The sequence below is a fragment of the Aedes aegypti genome, chromosome 2 (assembly GCF_002204515.2).
Source record: "Aedes aegypti strain LVP_AGWG chromosome 2, AaegL5.0 Primary Assembly, whole genome shotgun sequence".
NCBI classification, from domain to species: domain Eukaryota; kingdom Metazoa; phylum Arthropoda; class Insecta; order Diptera; family Culicidae; genus Aedes; species Aedes aegypti.
This window is the reverse complement of record NC_035108.1, coordinates 405,757,237-405,775,087: the sequence shown is the minus strand read 5'-3', so window position 1 is coordinate 405,775,087 and position 17,851 is coordinate 405,757,237. Positions and strand designations below refer to the sequence as shown.

The following is a 17,851-nucleotide window of genomic DNA, read 5'->3' as shown; positions in this document are numbered from 1 at the left end:
ATATATATATATATATATATATATATATATATATATATATATATATATATATATATATATATATATATATATATATATATATATATATATATATATATATATATATATATATATATATATATATATATATATATATATATATATATATATATATATATATATATATATATATATATATATATATATATATATATATATATATATATATATATATATATATATATATATATATATATATATATATTATATATATATATATATATATATATATATATATATATATATATATATATATATATATATATATATATATATATATATATATATATATATATATATATATATATATATAGCTTGGAGAAAATAAAACGAACGATAAAAGAGAGCTACGATTATGTATTGAACTAAATCAGAAAGTGTTGGGGAGTTTTGAAGAAACTGCACTCCATTTTCGAAAAGGATTTCAATCATCTGGCTCTGATTTCTGTTTCAATGTGTTGGTTTTTTGTTAGTGAGTTTTTTCTTGTTATACAAACTTTATCTGTTTTTGTTAATGAAATAACAATTTTGATTTACAGCTTTTTATTCCTTACAATTAACTTATTACAATAATTTGGATCTTACTGATAAGGCGTTATACTTATTGTTGATTAATTTTCGGTTTGCTTTCAACTATGGAGTGTAAATTTCCTGTCGGATGCTCGGTGATGTAAATTTGAAACATAAAAAAAATCAAGAAATGAAAAAAGGCAACAAAACCTGCTCGTGGATAATTGGTAGGGAAAACTAAGGTAATCTAAAACTAGGACTCTAGCAGTCGTCGCTAACGTAATTAGGAAAAGCAGCATTAAGATATTTCTGCCGTTTCACTCAGACAGGGCGCTGAATGACAGGTACCTAGGCAGCTGTTCACGGTACAATTAAAGTTGAAGAACGTTTCTTTTTCTGCATGCATTTTCGTGATGCACTACTGCATGATCCATGGATTGTTCTTTGTTCGCTCTGACGGACGACGGTTGCATAGTGGTTGTTGTGCCATGAAGGACATGAAGGACGAGCTTAACCAGCCTCGAGGAAGGATGGAGGCTCATTGTAAAATTTTTATTTTCCTCCAATTAGCGCAGAAACAAATGCTTGACCTTGTTTTCCGTTCCGGGTTTGATTGTTGATTCTCGAGGATGGTTGTTTTGCCTTATGAAATCTGAATTATGGAGGCATTTTTTTTTTGTTTTTGTTGCGAGCTCTGTGTTTGGAGCTCGGTTTTTTCAACTTATGTCCAAATAACTGTATGAGCATTGATTCTAAAGGTACAGTTTCTTTATTTCTTATGCGAACTTCTTTTCATTTGATCTCTTCTCAATTTTGCATACTGAAAACCCACACAAATAGATATACTTGTATTTTATGTAGATTTCATAGCAAACTATCAAAATATTGTATCTATTTTGTATAAATAACGTGAAATTTAAATAATTTTTATATAAGCTGGGTAGCTGTAATACACAAATGAATCGAATAAGTGAAAACCCTCACGATAACGTTGAAAAAAAAAATCTTAACCTCAAATCACCAATCTACACCACATTCATGTAAAGTTTGTTTTCTTGCAATTTCTTCCCTAATTTTAGTGATTCCCCCTTCCCCTGAAATTAATATAACTCCTCAACATCATCTCTTCAAAACTACTGGACATTAGAAGTGTGCCACATTTCATACACACCAAATTAGCACAATCAACTAAAAATTAACTGCTCTTAACATACATTTCCGTGCAAAAGCTTGGGTTCACCCCTTAAAAAACATACAAAAGTGTTTTGTCCATGTCTCTGTCATTACACGTCCAATTGATACTCTCTATGGCGCATTTGAAAGACAATGAGTTATTCTTACTTCGTAAGTGTTTTTCAAAAAAAGGTTTTCTTAATTTTATGTACTAAATTTTTACATGAAGTTGCAATATTTTTCTAAAAACATACTGGAAAAACATGGTTAATTTTCTCAGCATTGGATCGACCAAAATTTTAAATTATTGTGTGACTCGTAATCTTATATTCTTTGAAGAGCGGTCCCGAAATTTTGGCGGAAAAATCTGAAAACTCAATGAAACAGTCATTCAAATCATCGTGCAAAAGTTTGGGTTCACCTGAACTTATTTAAAACACGAAAATTCTGTGAAATCTCAAACCAATCATGTACGCGTCATTATTTTTGTTTGAAAAAGCTGTAAACTATTGACATCGGTAATTTACGTGCGGCTTAGGTGATTCCAAACTTTTGCACGATACGCATCATACTGACTTGAATGACTGGTTCATTAATTTTGAATAGTTTTCAAATTTTCCGACAAAAGTTCGTGAGCGCTCTTTAAAGAATATAAGATTACGATTCTAATGACACATTGATTTAAAATTTTGGCCAAGTTAGCCATGTTTTTTCAGTGTGTTTTTTTTAATGTCACAATTTTAAGTAAAAATTTAGTATACAAAATCCATAAACTGTTTTTGGGAAAATAACTACGAAGTAACATTAACTTATTGGCTTTCGAATGCATAGAGAGTATCAATTGGACGTGTATTCACAGAAATATGGACAATACACTTTTGTATGTGAAGGGAGAATATGTGATGATGTCAGTAATTGTTACTTTTTATTAGAGAACATTCAGAAACATGGTGCTTCCCGTAAAGCTAAACGACATTTAATAAAATGCTCGCATATCATTTTTTTTCGGGCAAAATCGTTCGAGGTACTTTGCTACAAATCTGCAGAAATTTTACAAAAAAAGATCTCAGGAGAGTTTAATGGAACCTCTGAACAAAATAAAGAAGCAGAAAATAACCCTGGCAACACTCGTCTGACCATTACTGCCCACATTTATAATTGAATTTATATAGACATTCCAGGTAAAATCACTGGCAAGATTCTTCATTTAGGGCCTTAGAAAAATTTTTGAAGAAATACTTGGCGAGATTTTTATAGAAATACATAGAGAAGCTCTTTCAAAAAACTTACGAAGAGACAATATGGAGTGATTCATGCATTTCAGATAAGGCCAATTTTTCAGAAGTAGTTACTGCAAGAGTTACTGGAGAGATTCCTGAAGGATTACTACGTTAAATCATTGAAGGTTTCCTTAAAGAAATTTCTGATAGAATTATATGTTAATCTTGTAGTGATTCTTGTATAAATTCTTATAGAAATTGCTGAATTTTCATCGAGTTATTACTGAAAGATTTCCGGAGAAGTTTGTGAGAAAATTCCTTAAAAAAAAATATTTGGAAAAATTGTGGTAAAATCCTCACCATAATTTCTGATCACACAGAAAAACCTATTCACGACCACAGACGTTTCCCTCCACTCATAACTCAATTGAAACAAATCAGCTATAGTCAATAAGTCGGTACATGAAGGGACCATCGACTCATAGAAATGTCGAGTCCAGTGTTGTGAAAAACTCAATTTCTCACAACTCACGCTTGAGATTTTTCATGCGTGAGTTGTAAATCATGCAACTCAGCAGTCAAAAAATCATTGATGAATTGGCTCACCTTTTTAACTCATTGTCTCGTATTTCCACAGTTTACACACACACGGCAATAATTTCTTGTTAGTCTGGTAAAATTATGTGAATCCTTTCTAACGTAAACAACAACATTCGGGTTTTACGAGTTTTTGTCGGGTTTAGCGACTGAATCATTTTTTACGGTTTGAGTTGATTGAGTTGATTTTGCATCAAAATCTCAAGCGTGAGATTTGCGAAGCAGATCTCTAATGAGTTTGCTCTCACGGGAAAGCGTATTGATTGAGATTTTGAGTGTGAGTCTATCAACACTGGTCGAGTCATAGTAATCAAGAATCCATCATTCAATCATTAGCAATCATCAAAAATTAAAAACCAGTTTTTTCGTTCAAATTTCAATCAATCCTTATGAAAGTGAAATGCAATGATAGATTTTCTTGAGCATTGCTCCGATTTTGAGCAAAAAAATAAAACTGGTTTTGAAAATTTATAAAACGATGATGGTTATTTTCCTCTTAACCTTCTTTTAATCAACGAGATGAACCTACTTTTTTACCAGTCGAGACTCTGCTGAAAAATTCTACTTTTCAGTACTGTTAACGGTGCTGGAAAGTAGCACTTTTCAACACTGCTTTTTGGAGTCGTCCACTTTTGAATAAGTCTTATCACACGTCTCTACTCTAATTGTTCTGGATTATTCAACAAATTTCTGATTCTACATTGGTTGAATGATTATGTAAGAATCGAATCGTCCAGCAGATCTATAAGATGCAGTGAAGTTAACAAATTAATTCATAAGAAATCCGAACCTTTTTGCATCGGTGTGAGCCAGGCCTTTTCTATCATCATGGGAAGCAACTGTGTGTAAAATATGGCAGAAAATTGCATGTGAAGTCAGCGTCTTACCTGTTTAAAATATAGTTCAAATGTGATACCGATGGAACAGTAAAAATTTATGACTGTATCATAATTTATGTGTATCATAGCCTACGTTATCGAAAACTCTGAGTCGATACAAGGGACGAAAATACTCAAACTACCCTCGCCAATATTGACATTTGCTTGGTAAAATGGTCGTTGATTTTTATTGTTTTTTATCCTCACCTTAACAACACAACACATATTGGCAAAGCGCTTGCCGCAAGATTGTCAGTTTACTTTTAACCTGCTGATACTCAACAGCTTTGTGATCATCGGAAACAAAAAATGAGGTTCATTCGAACCAGCTTGACTTTTTTACATTTCGCTTCGGGAAGTTGTTATTTTCGCAAGAAGCACACTAGAGACGCGTCAATATAATCGATTCCGTGCATCGGATCGTTCATTACCCGTATCACAGCATATTTTTTTTAATATACGTGAATTTCATTATCTCCTTTCTAAAACGGACACTTCTGATGATCAAAAACAATAACGAAAAGCGGGCATCGTTGTTAGTGTTTTTTTTTATTAAAATTTGTGCCATATTCATTAGTACAATCATAGGGACCAATGCACGCGTTCACTCATTGACGTTTCAGCGGTGCCGTGTTATTACCGTGACCATGGAAACCAGTGAACTCGGTACCGCTCAAACGTCAACTTATGGACCAATGCACGAGTTCACTAATTTGACGTTTGAGCGGTGCCAAATTCACGCGTTGCCATGGGCACATAAATAACACGGCACCGCTCAAACGTCAAATAGTGAACCCGTGCATTGGTCCATTGGTGGTGGTGCGGTTACTTTGATGGTGGCATAAATGTCAGTGAATTGAGTATAGTGAGCATGATATTTTTCGTCCCTGGTCCATGTCCATGTGGGCTGCCTTCTATTTCTGAACGGTATTTTTCGTAATTGCAAAAAAAAGGCGTATAAAACGCGTTGCAAAACTCGATTTTTTCAGCACTCTTCGTGTTTATCCAATTCATAAATGTATGACTCATGCTGAAAAAATCATCATTTTGCAACAGCATGAATAATTATTTGAGTGTAGTTGATATCGAGTCATGGATCAGTGACTCATGAAGGTTTCACTGTATAATAACAATAACTGTTTTATATTTGTTCAAATTGAAAACATATATTTATAAAAACATATATCTAATCAGAGTGTTATCTAGACTATTACTACAAAACTGTCAGTATAAAATCTCCCCAACTCTTTTGAATCGCGATGACTTTATGTTCTACAATCTCCCGTATTTGAGGGTTTAGTCAATATCGAGTTAAAGAGAATTGACTGTAAAAATAAATAACCAAATTTGTTACAGTCAATTCTCAATCAGATTAGCACTTTTTTTCTAACAAAATGAGTTATGATACAGGCTTGTATGCAAATAAAAAAAATTCTGTCTTCATAAAACAGGATTGTAAAATATTTGGAACACACCGTCATGTGGCCTAGTCATATGGACAAATAAACCAAAAGCTCTGAAATCATCGTTTGTTAGAATTGGTTCACAAAATCATGAAATTTGATATGTCGCAATTTAGGTGTTAGGATCACCAATATAATAACACTTCCTACGGAGAACCTGATATGCGGAACACCCCGGTATGTAGCCAAGTAATCCAAAAATGCTTGAACCATATTCATGCAGATCTGTTTTGTTAATTCATTAAGTTTGATAAGTCACAAGGTAGGTTTTGATCTGTAAATATAGTGGCCAATTGGGGGAATTGGGCATCCGGAACAATTCGGCATCTGAAAGCATGATGGTCTCAAAAACTAGAAGAGTTTTGTGATCTTTCTTGAAAATTTTAAGAGTTGTATAATTCCACGGGGCACCCCCAGGATTATTTCTTAGGGTAAAAGGAAGACTTCCTGAAAATTTCAGCTCATTTGGTCGTGCCATGAGCTGGCGCATTTGAATTGAAGTTAATATGGGATTTCCAGCTCATACATATGGGAACAGAACATCATCTACTGTTTGGTTCAGGCAAAATGCTGATCGCGTTCAATTGAACCCAGAATGTCAAAAACACTTCTTGATACCATAGCGAACAAAATTGTAGAAAGTTGTATCATTAAGGCGGTTCAGAATTCAAAAATGTTTGAAAATTCAATCTCCCATATCTTCCTTATTATTTTTACCATACAAATAGTGTTCTGTGAAATTTTCAACTTTCTAGGTGGTGATTTAAAGGTGGCCCACAGACAACTTTACCTTACCAGTCAGGCTAAGGCCTGGGTGGCCTCTGCTGTACGTAGGAGACGTCTCCATTCGACTCGGTCCATGGCTGCCCGTCGCCAGCCACGCATTCTGCGAAGGGTCCGCAGATCGTCCTCAACTTGATCGACCCATCTTGCTCGCTGCGCACCACGTCGTCTTGTGCCGGTTGGATTGTTTTCGAGAACCATTTTCACCGGGTTGGTATCCGACATTCTGATGACATGCCCGGCCCACCGCAGCCTCCCAATTTTTGCGAGGTGGACAATGGTTGGTTCTCCCAGCAGCTGGTGCAATTCATGGTTCATCCGCCTTCTCCACGTTCCGTCTTCCATCTGCACTCCACCGTAGATGGTCCGCAACACCTTCCGTTCGAAAACACCAAGGGCGTGTTGATCCTCTGCACGTAGGGTCCATGTTTCGTACCCATAGAGGAGTACCGGTCTAATCAGCGTCTTGTAGATGGTCAACTTCGTGCGATGGCGAACTTTGCTCGACAACCTCGATTTCATCACCGTCAATATGAACTCGAGGTGGGGGGCGTGCCGTGTCTTGAACCCCTCGCTATCATGTACTTCGTCTTTGACACATTGATGTTCAGTCCGATTCGCCTAGCTTCAGCGCTTAGTCGGATGTACGTGTCCGCCATCGTCTCAAAGTTGCGTGCAACAGTATCAATGTCGTCGGCGAAACCAAGTAACTGAACGGACTTTCTGAAAATCGTGCCACTCGTGTCTATCCCCGCTCTTCTTATCACACCTTCTAAAGCAATGTTGAACAGTAAACACGAAAGGCCATCACCTTGCCGTAACCCTTTGCGAGATTCGAAGGGACTCGAGAGTGTCCCTGATACTCGGACTGCGCACATCACTCGCTCCATCGTCGCCTTGATCAATCTTATCAGTTTGTCCGGGAAACCGTATTCGTGCATAATCTGCCATAGCTTTTCTCGATCGATTGGCCGATTTAAAATCGATGAATAAATGATGTGTGGGTACATTGTATTCGCGGCATTTCTGCAACACCTGGCGGATGGCGAATATCTGGTCCGTTGTTGCTCGTTCACCCATAAATCCTGCCGGATATTGTCCAACGAATTCTCTAGCAATTGGTGATAGACGGCGGCATAGAATTTGGGAGAGTACCTTGTAGGCGGCGCTCAAAATTGTGATCGCACGATAATTGGCGCAGTCCAACTTGTCGCCCTTTTTGTAGATGGGACACACGACACCTTCCATCCACTCCTCCGGCAATACTTCCTCCTCCCAAAACTCGGAAATAACCCAGTGCAGCGCTCTTGCCAGTGCATCACCACCGTATTTTAGCAACTCGCTCGGAAGTTGGTCCACTCCAGCGGCTTTGTTGTTTTTCAACCGTCTAATCTCCGTTTCTACCTCTTGGAGATCTGGAGGCGGAAGTCTTTCGTCGTCCGCGCGTGCTCGCTCCCAAAGTTATTTCCGTGCCACCTCCGGTACTGCTCACATCACCATTAAGGTGCTCGTCGTAGTGCTGCCGCCACCTTTCGACCACCTCACGTTCGTTCGTGAGAAGATTTCCGTCACAGTCTCTGCACATGTCGGCTTGTGGCACAAAGCCTTTGCGCGAACGGTTAAGCTTCTCGTAGAACTTCCGTGTGTCTTTAGCGCGGAACAGCTCTTCCATCGCTTCGCGATCTCGTTCTTCTAGATGGCGTTTTTTTCTTCGGAAGATCGAGTTTTGTCTGTTCCGCGCCTGTTTAAACCGTGCCTCGTTCGCTCTCGTGCGGTGTTGCAGCATTCTCGCCCAAGCTGCATTCTTCTCATTATTCAACTGCTCGCATTCGCCGTCGTACCAGTCGTTTCTCTGATTCGGGGCCGCTGGACCTAGTGCTGCTGTTGCGGTGCTACCTATGGTGGATCTTATGTGCCTCCAGCCATCTTCAAGGGTGGCGGCGCCAAGCTGCTCTTCCGTTGGTAGGGCCACTTCCAACTGCTGCGCGTATTCTTGGGCTACTTCTGAGTCCCGTAGCCGCTCGATGTTAAGCCGCGGCGTTTGGCTTCGACGCGAGTTGTTCACCGTCGAAAGTTTTGAGCGCATACATACAGCAACTAGATAGTGATCCGAATCTATATTCGCACTGCGGTATGTGCGAACATTGGTAATGTCAGAGAAGAATTTTCCGTCGATTAGAACGTGGTCGATTTGGTTCTCGGTTAGGTTATCGGGTGATCTCCAGGTGGTCTTATGGATATCTTTGCGGGGGAAGAAGGTGCTTCGGACTACCATACCACGAGAGGCTGCAAAGTTGACGCATCGTTGGCCGTTGTCGTTAGATACGGCATGCAGACTGTTCCGCCCGATCACCGGTCTGTACATCTCCTCTCGTCCTACCTGTGCGTTCATGTCGCCAACAACGAGTTTCACGTCACGCGGAGAGCATCCGTCATAAATCTGCTCCAGCTGCGCGTAAAACGTCTCCTTCTCGTCGTCGGGTCTCCCTTCGTGTGGGCAGTGTACGTTGATGATGCTGTAGTTGAAGAAACGGCCTTTAATCCTCATCTTGCACATCCTTGCGTTGATCGGCTGCCACCCGATAACGCGTTGTCGCATCTTGCCCAACACTATGAAGCCAGTTCCTAGCTCATTTGTGGTGCCACAGCTTTGGTAGAAAGTAGCCGCTCGATGCCCGCTTTTCCACACCTTCTGTCCAGTCCAACAAAGTTCCTGCAGCGCTACGATATCGAAGTTACGGGGATGTAGTTCATCATAGACTATCCTGTCGCAACCTGCGAAACCAAGTGACTTGCAGTTCCATGTTCCAAGTTTCCAATCGTAATCCTTATTTCGTCGCGTGGGTCTTTGCCGATTGTTCCGGGTCGTATTATCTCCTATGTTATTCGCAATAAGGTTTTTTACGGGTGGCTTATTGGGCCTACGCCAACACTCCTGTCTCGCCAGAGCGCCATCGTGCCAGCTCTGTTTAACGTCCCAACTAACACTAGGACGATCGCGCTGATGGGGCTACCACCTTGGATTTAGCTGTGCGCGATTCAGCATTTCATACTCAGCCGCTGGTTACCAGAACAGACGCTGCACATTGGGAACCCAAAAAATTGATAACTTTCACAATAGAGAGATAAAAAATAAGTTTTATAGCTTGTTCGAAAGGAAATTTTCTCAGAAATCGATTGGTGATGGTTTCATGAATGTGGGATCGCTCTGGGATGAGCAATGGTGCCCGTTTTACCCCGATTCCTTGAAAATTTTTGATTTTCATGTTGTTTTGTGTAAAATTGTTTTATTGTGGAGAATATTTCCGATGAATTCCATCATCCCTAATTCATTCAACATTTTTTTTATAGATAACCTTATAAAAAAATGAAAATTTAGGGGATTATAGGGCCAAATGAACAATGAAATATTTTTTTAAGAGGATTTATTGTTTTTCATTTTTTCAACGTGTTTTTTTATTGAAATAAATACAAAAATAGTAAAATAACCATAAATGTAGCTTGCAGAAATAAGTTGTAGTAAAATTTATAAGAAATGTATGATAATTAATTATGCTCTATGCACAATATTGTGAATAATTAACCTTCTTATATCACAAATTCCAAACATTTCCAAACGATATGCAATAGTTTGGGTACACGTTATTGATCTAAATGATCGATTGCCGTTAGCCTCATTGATAGCAGGTAGTGGGAGCATATAGGTTTTTGGCTATTTTTGCCCCAATTCCCCTAAAAACGATTTAGTTCAGAATTAATTAAACAGATATCTCAAAATTAAATTTATTATGTACTGATTTGTTTATTCTGTATCTAATACAATATTTAAAGCATAAAACGTAGGAGATTTTGGGGATCCTTTACAAACAAACAAAAAAATAACCAAATAAAAAAACAAAAATGAATCCACCAAGAAACCATCTGTCGTTTTCTTCTGATTGAAACAAATTACATATCAGGTTAGTTACACAATCACTACTGTAGTAATTTCATGAAAGTTAAATTGCATTTTACAAGAAATTATTCGGGAATAATTTTGTCTTTTTACGGATATTTCGTATTACAATATTTCAATTGCCATCATACACTAGAGAAAAAGTGACAATAAAAGTGAAAATGCAGTTGCTAACCATGCTCAATTCTAGATTTTTTCCAAAATCGATCATTCATTCAATTAGTATAATATATACTACTATGTTTGTTATGTTTCCGCCCTCTACAAACAGATTGCTTGTTAGTTGACATTTATGTCCCTCTTGGTGAATCATACTGTGTTAATATTGTAAACAGTTATTATGGTTCACAATCCTGTGCAAAGAGCATAATTAATTATCATATATTTTCTATAAATTTCACTACAACTTTTTTCTGCAAGCTATATTTATGGTTATTTTACTATTTTAGTATTTATTTCAATAAAAAACACGTTGAAAAAATGAAAAACAAAAAATCCTCCTCAAAAATATTTTACTGTTCATTTGGCCCCATAATCCCCTAAAATTCCATATTTTTATAACGTTCTCTTTTGAACATTGTTGAATGGACTAGAAATGACGGAGTTCATCGGAAATAATCTCCATAATAAAACAATTTTACACAAAACAACATGAAAATCAAAAATTTCCAAGGAATCAGGGCAAAACGGGCACCATTGCTTATCCCAGAGCGATCACACGTTTATGAAACCATCACCAATCGATTCCTGAGAAAATTTCCTTTCGAACAAGCTATAAAACTTATTTTTAGTCTTTCTATTGTGAAAGTTATCAATTTTTTCCACCTTTAAGTTCGGATTTCCCCAATGTGCGCTGATTGAGCCGCACCTCCTGGTGAACAGACGCTCGAGACGTACCTCCTTAATCTAGCTGATGTCAGAAGGACAACAGTGCCCAGGCTGCACTACCAGCTAAGTACGCAATCCTTAGCTGGCGGTCTTTGTCATCGTTTGACCCGTGGAAGCGTGAGGTAGGAACTTGTGAGGACCAGAACTGTGTTGAACGCTCCTTCCTAGTTGTCGACTCACCGTTTTGCAGCCCAAAGACAAAGTAGGTTTATATGGTAATAACCACGGAAAAATTTTGAAAAATGTTCTAAACACGTAAATACAGTAGTGTCAACACGAATGGGGCCCAGATAGCCGTAGCGGTAAACGCGCAGCAATTCAGCAAGACCAAGCTGAGGGTCGTGGGTTCGAATCCCACCGGTCGAGGATCTTCTCGGGTTGGAAATTTTCTCGACTCCCAGGGCATAGAGTATCTTCGTACCTGCCACACGATATACACATGCCATTGGCATAGTAAACTCTCAGTTAATAACTGTGGAAGTGCTCATAAGAAAGCTGAGAAGCAGGCTCTGTTCCAGTGGGGACGTAACGCCAGAAAGAAGAAGAAGCACGAACTAATCATCCCATAGTGAAAACTCATTCTCAAACCTTAATGAAGGATGTTGCTGAAGATAGAAATCACAATTGAGTTAATTTTGTTTGTGATTTTTGTAGATGTTTTCAGGGCTATAATCCCATATTAAGCTAAATAATAGCAAACAAACTCATGAATATCTCTATCTCTATCCATCAGATCGCATTGCTCTCTTCAGCAAATTTCTTATTATGGTTTGAAGAATGAGTTTTCACTATGGGATGATGAGTTTAGGCTTACATTCTGGTACTAACGTGTTTGGAACAATTTTCAAAATTTCACATAACACTATTTTAATGGTAAGGAGGGTAAGAAAGATATGGGAGATTGGATTTTCAAACATTTTTGAATTCTGAACCACCCTGTTGTATCATGATTAAAATTGATAAAATTGGTGTTTTGACTATCTGAAGTAGATTTGTTAGGCTCGCGCAATACTGCTTTGTTTCTTCAACACAGCTTGATGGTAGCCACTAAGCGCAGCATAGCCACCTATGACGGTGGGCGAGCTATTGCACAAAGCGCATGCATTTATTTGATTGTACAGGAGTGCTGATCAAAGCAAACAACTGAAATGTTATTGAAAATGAGCTTATATCCAGATACAATCTTCTGCAATTATGTTCATTAGGGTATCAATTAGCGTATTTGTCATTCTGGGCTCATTTGAACGCTATCAACTAATATGTGGAACGAAAGAGTGACGTAGGGTCAATTTTCAGTATATTTGGGACAAATATCCCATTCAAACTTTGAATGGAATGTGTCAGCTGATGGAGCAACCAATCGAGTTGAAATTTTGAAAGAGCTTTTCTCTTAACCTAAGGCATATATCTAGGGGGTGCCCGTTAAGTTTTCCAACTTTTTTGTTAAAGGGCCAGTCTAATATACAGTCAAAGCTCGTTATAACAGTAAAAACATTTCATCCCTTGAAAAATATTTAGATTGTTGAATTTCTTACGGCCATTCCAAATTTATTTTAAAATTCCTAAAATTCACCAAATGTTTCAGACCAAAAATGTGGAATTATTCGTGCTACATGCAGTTTGAATTATTATTTGTTGAATACTTCAGCACGTTATGTTTGAACAGTTTTCAACCACTAAATGCAACCATCCATCCACAGCTTCTAGGCACCTGCTCAGTTTATCTCTATGCTCTTAGTTCTAGCATCTAAAGCTGCCATTTGCATGATTTGTTTAGCTATGTAATCCAGGCGCGCTAAAAACACTCCTAACGTTTGAATCAATCATCTATAGAATATGATAGGAATAACAGATATTTGATTGAGATCAAAATTCTTTAATTCTATCGAGAGAAAGATTAACCAAACAAGAAGAAAAAACTAAATCAATTCAAAATGTTAAATTGAAAACTATAACTAAAAAGTGGATGATAAGGAAGAATGTGAGATTTTTTTTCCGTTTCGGTTATTTATAAAACGTGAACGTGTGTGAATTATATCCAAATGCAGCATATACGTAACATTAACCAACAATAAAGTAAACTGTCATAAAGGTATACACTACATAATATATGAATGTTTTATATATACGTGAAAGAGCGATGCGAGAGAGAGAGGTTTGTAAAGAAAGGTTTTGGAATAGAAACCTTGTCGGCGATTCGTTGTCTTTGGCGGACGAGCTGCCGGTTGCATCCTGGAGCAAACTTCGGCTGAAGAGCAGCTTGGCCAGCGAGTCCAGTTTGGCACTGACCAGCGGGGACCGTTCGGAATGTTCCGATTCGGAGTTGTTGTCGTGGTCCGAGCTGACCGAGCGGCCTCTGCGGAAAGAAGAGACGAGATTATTAGTTTTGGGTATTCGATAGGTGAAATAACTTTAAGGTGAATGTGAATTGCAGCCATACCCCATTTTTCCCACAAATCTGAAGAATCAGACAAGCGATTAGGCTGAAAATGTGATCGATTGGTCACCACCAGAGAGGTTAGCTTGATCGGATATCTAGTTCTCCAGATTTGAACTCTTGAAAGTGACTACGATTCATCTTCACCTTAAGTTTTATGAGATGAGAAATTCCAAAATCCGTAATTTTTGCTTAAACTCAGGAATCTCACCTGAACAGCATTCGTTTGCTGGCCGCTGTGACTGTTGGCACTTCTGTTCGAGGTTCGTTGAACTCGGCCGCTGATTGCGCTCGTCGCATCTTTCTCTTTTTGCGACGGTAGCTGGATCTGGAAGAAGTTAGTGAAAAGTTGTAATACTCATCGTTTGCTCGACTCATTGCTTTTTTTCTTATTAGAAACCTAAAATGATTCAAAGTGTGGTGGTAAATATTTCGGCATGTTGAGTTTCCTGCATTTCAAAGTTTTGGAGTGATATGCGCATTTTTGTCATTCATATCAATAATGGAGGATAATATTTGTAAACACTGTGCTACAATACGAACAGTTGCTAATTTGTATCCCGACGTGTGCTAGGGTGCATGTATCAACATTTGGTGCAGAGCATGGTGCAGAAGCAAAGGTTAAAGCTAAAGCTTTACTCCTACTCACCGACGCATGCAATGAATTGGGTGAAAGTCATCAAACTCCATGCAACTCCATTCTCTGCGAGCATAATGTTAACGGTGAGGACAATTATTGCGTACCAGGCATTGTTCAACATCCAGACCCAGAGAGCAATCAGCACCGTGTGGGAGAAAACTGATGTTTGAATTTGGTTTTTCGTGTCAGTTGAGATTGTGATTGTTTTAAAAATATATGTGTAGTAGGGTGTTTTAACCTTCTGTCTGTTTTTTGGGGTCAATATGACCCCAGAGAACTTTGAAGGGCTGATTTTTTTTATGTTAGTGGTTCGATTTGTGTGCACAATGGTGCATATCCACGAGTTGTTTGTTTCGCATATGAATTTTGTAAAAATAGTTTTCTAAAATAAAAAAAGGGGGGGGGGGGGGGGTGTCAGAAATTAATGTTTTCTATGATAGCTCCATCATGCAGTGGAATTCCCAACTAACCAATGTGCAACACAGTAGTTCCATCCCTGTTGCAAATCTCAATCGAAGAAAGTGTAGTTTTATGTAAAACTGTTTCTGAGATATAAACGTCCAAAGATTCCAAATTTCACGTTCTCTTTTTCTTTTTTCACTATAACCCCTCCTCTCCTCTTTTGAATTTTCCTATATTTTTAAGTAAAACTGAATTGAATGTTTATTTTCAAGCCAGCAGAAAAATCGAAAATCGATTGAAATTCCACGAAGTTATTACGATTTGAAATTTTAGGTAAATTTACTCCCCGCACAGACAGAGGGTGGAAAAAGAAATTTAACTTCTCACCCATTGATTCTATATCAAATCTGAGTTGATCTGTTTTAGTTAAGAACTGAAACTGAACAAGTTATTATATTCCCCAGGGATTCTGGAAGCATCCTTTAAGGATTCTGGAAACATTCTTCAAGGATTTTGGAAGCATTCTCCAAGGATTCTAGAAGCATCCTCCAAGGATTCTAGAAGCATCCTCCATGGATTGTGGACGCACCCTTCAAGGACTCTGGAAGCATGATCCAAGGATTCAGGAAGCATCCTTTAAGGATTCTGGCAGCATCCTCCAAGTGTTCTTGAAGAATCATTCAACGATTCTTGATGGATTGTCATTAGATTCTGAATGCAATCTCTAAGGATTTTGGAAGCATTCTTCAAGGATTCTGGAAGCATCCTCCAAGGATTATGAAAGCATCCTCCAAAAATTCCAGAAACATCCTTCAAGGGTTCTGGAAACTTCCTCCAATGATTCTGGAAACATCCTTCAACAATTGTGGAGGCATCTTCGAAGAATTCTGCAAGCGTCCTCCAAGGATTGTGGAAGCATCCTCCGAGGATTCTGGAAGCATCCATCATGGATTCTGCAAGCGTCCTTAAAAGATTCTTAAGTCCTAAGATTTTGGAAGCAATTTACAAGAATTCTAGACGCATATTCCAAGGATTCTGGAAGCATCCTTAAAGGATTCTGTAACCATCCTCCAAGGATTCTATAAGCATCCTCCAAGGATTCTGGAGGCTTTCCAGCATTCTGGAAGTATCCCTCAAGGTTTCTGGAAGTATACTGGTGGCACCATAGAAGGAGTCTAGAAGCATCCTCCAAGGATTCTGGAAATATCTTTTGAAGATTCTGGAAACATCCTTCAAGGGTCTGGAAACATTGTTCAAGAGTTCTGGAAACATCATTTAAAGATCCTGGAAACATCCGTCAAGGATTCTAGAAACATCCTTCAAGGATTCTGAAGGCATCATCTAAGGATTCTGGAACCATCCTCCCAGCATTTTAGAAGCATCCTCCAAGTATTCTGGATGCATCCTGCAAGAACTCTGTAAGTATCCTACAAGGATTCAGGAAGGATCATCCAAGAAATCGGGAAACATCCTCAAGGGATTCTGGAAGCATCCTTTAAGGATTCTGTAAGCATCCTCCAAGGATTCTGGAAGCATCGTCCAAGGATTCAAGAAGCATCCTCCAAGGATTCTTGAAGCATCCTTCAAGGATACTTTGATTCTTCAAAAGAATACAATATGCTCATTTTGGACAAATATTAACGTTTTTATAGTTAAAGAAAATATTAGTAAAGTGCGTTCAATATTGCAGGAGATTTCCACTCAGTCAACTCATTGGTTTGTTTTGATACATCAATGTTCTTGATGGAACAGCCTGGATAATAATGAGAATATCAAATTCGAGTGTTATTGAAATTATCTTATCATTCAGTTTTTTTTTTCAATTACACGGTAATTCAGCGAAAGAGGATCATATTCACTGAAATCTGTTTCTTAACCACGAATAATTAAAAAAAATCCTCTAATGTAACAAAATGTCTGTTTAATACATTATAAAATGGGTTGAACCCTTATTCATTGCTGGTGGTTTTATCATTCCGATCAAGATTTTTACCTTTATTAAGCATTTTCTGCTGTAAACTTGTCAGAGGTTTCAACAACAGCAAAAGTACTACAAATTACAATTAACCTGAATAAACTAGACCCCAAAATTATTTGTTTTAAAAAAATAAATAAGTTTGTTCAGACTATTTTCCAATTTTTTTTGAGCGCTGCGGTATATCAAAGTATTATTCGATATATTATACTGACGTTTCAATCAGTAAATAATATCAGATAATATCAAAATTTGTTTTGAATTTTTGGATTTTACTGTTTTGTTTTAGCCCAATTGGTAAGGGGGAGTGCTTGATATGCTTCGTATTTTCCAAGGGGGAATATCAGCATTTGTGACTAAATGCTACGAGGGGGGAGGAGGGTGTAAAAAATCAGTGAAAAAATGCTACGTCATTTATGGACGGCCCCCAATATGGGCTAGCTGTTGTAATACCAGAAAGAAAGCTCTACCGAGAATTCAAATGAAAAAAAAAATGAAAATGATTCTGCAGCTCTCTTACTGGTATAGTTCTGAGTTACATAGAATACCAATGTAACTTAACAGCTAAATATAAGAAATTAATTTAATGTTTGGAATGCTACTAATGAAGAAGAAGAAAATGTCAAGTTTGAACTGGAAAGGTAGGTCATGTACTCCTCTAAGAGGCCATATACTCTATTATGGATCAATAATTAGGATAGGTACTTCGTTTGGCCTAATTAAGAGAGTTTTAAAAATTTTCTATTCTTATTTCACCGATTTTTTTTTAATTCTATGGAAGGACATTGTCTAGATTATTCGTATGTAAAATGTTGTTCCATGCTGTATTGAATACTAAACGCACAGACAAACAGACGTAACACTTAGAACAAATCTAGATCAAAATCATAG

The 17,851-nt window shown here is 37.7% G+C and overlaps 1 protein-coding gene across 4 annotated transcripts in view; it reads right to left on the bottom strand.

The window, feature by feature from the left end:
* The window catches only part of LOC5575842, a 165,260-nt gene that overhangs the window by 59,115 nt on the left and 88,294 nt on the right, over positions 1-17,851 (bottom strand). For 2 of the 4 annotated variants that reach the window (XM_021847251.1, XM_021847252.1), the window contains exons 3-5: positions 14,593-14,646; positions 14,155-14,271; positions 13,692-13,862 (exon numbers count right to left, since the gene is read on the bottom strand). In XM_021847251.1, the coding sequence (XP_021702943.1) occupies positions 13,692-13,862; positions 14,155-14,271; positions 14,593-14,646 (342 nt within the window). The remainder of the gene's footprint in view (positions 1-13,691; positions 13,863-14,154; positions 14,272-14,592; positions 14,647-17,851) is intronic. The other 2 variants (XM_021847254.1, XM_021847253.1) reach the window with 1 other exon arrangement.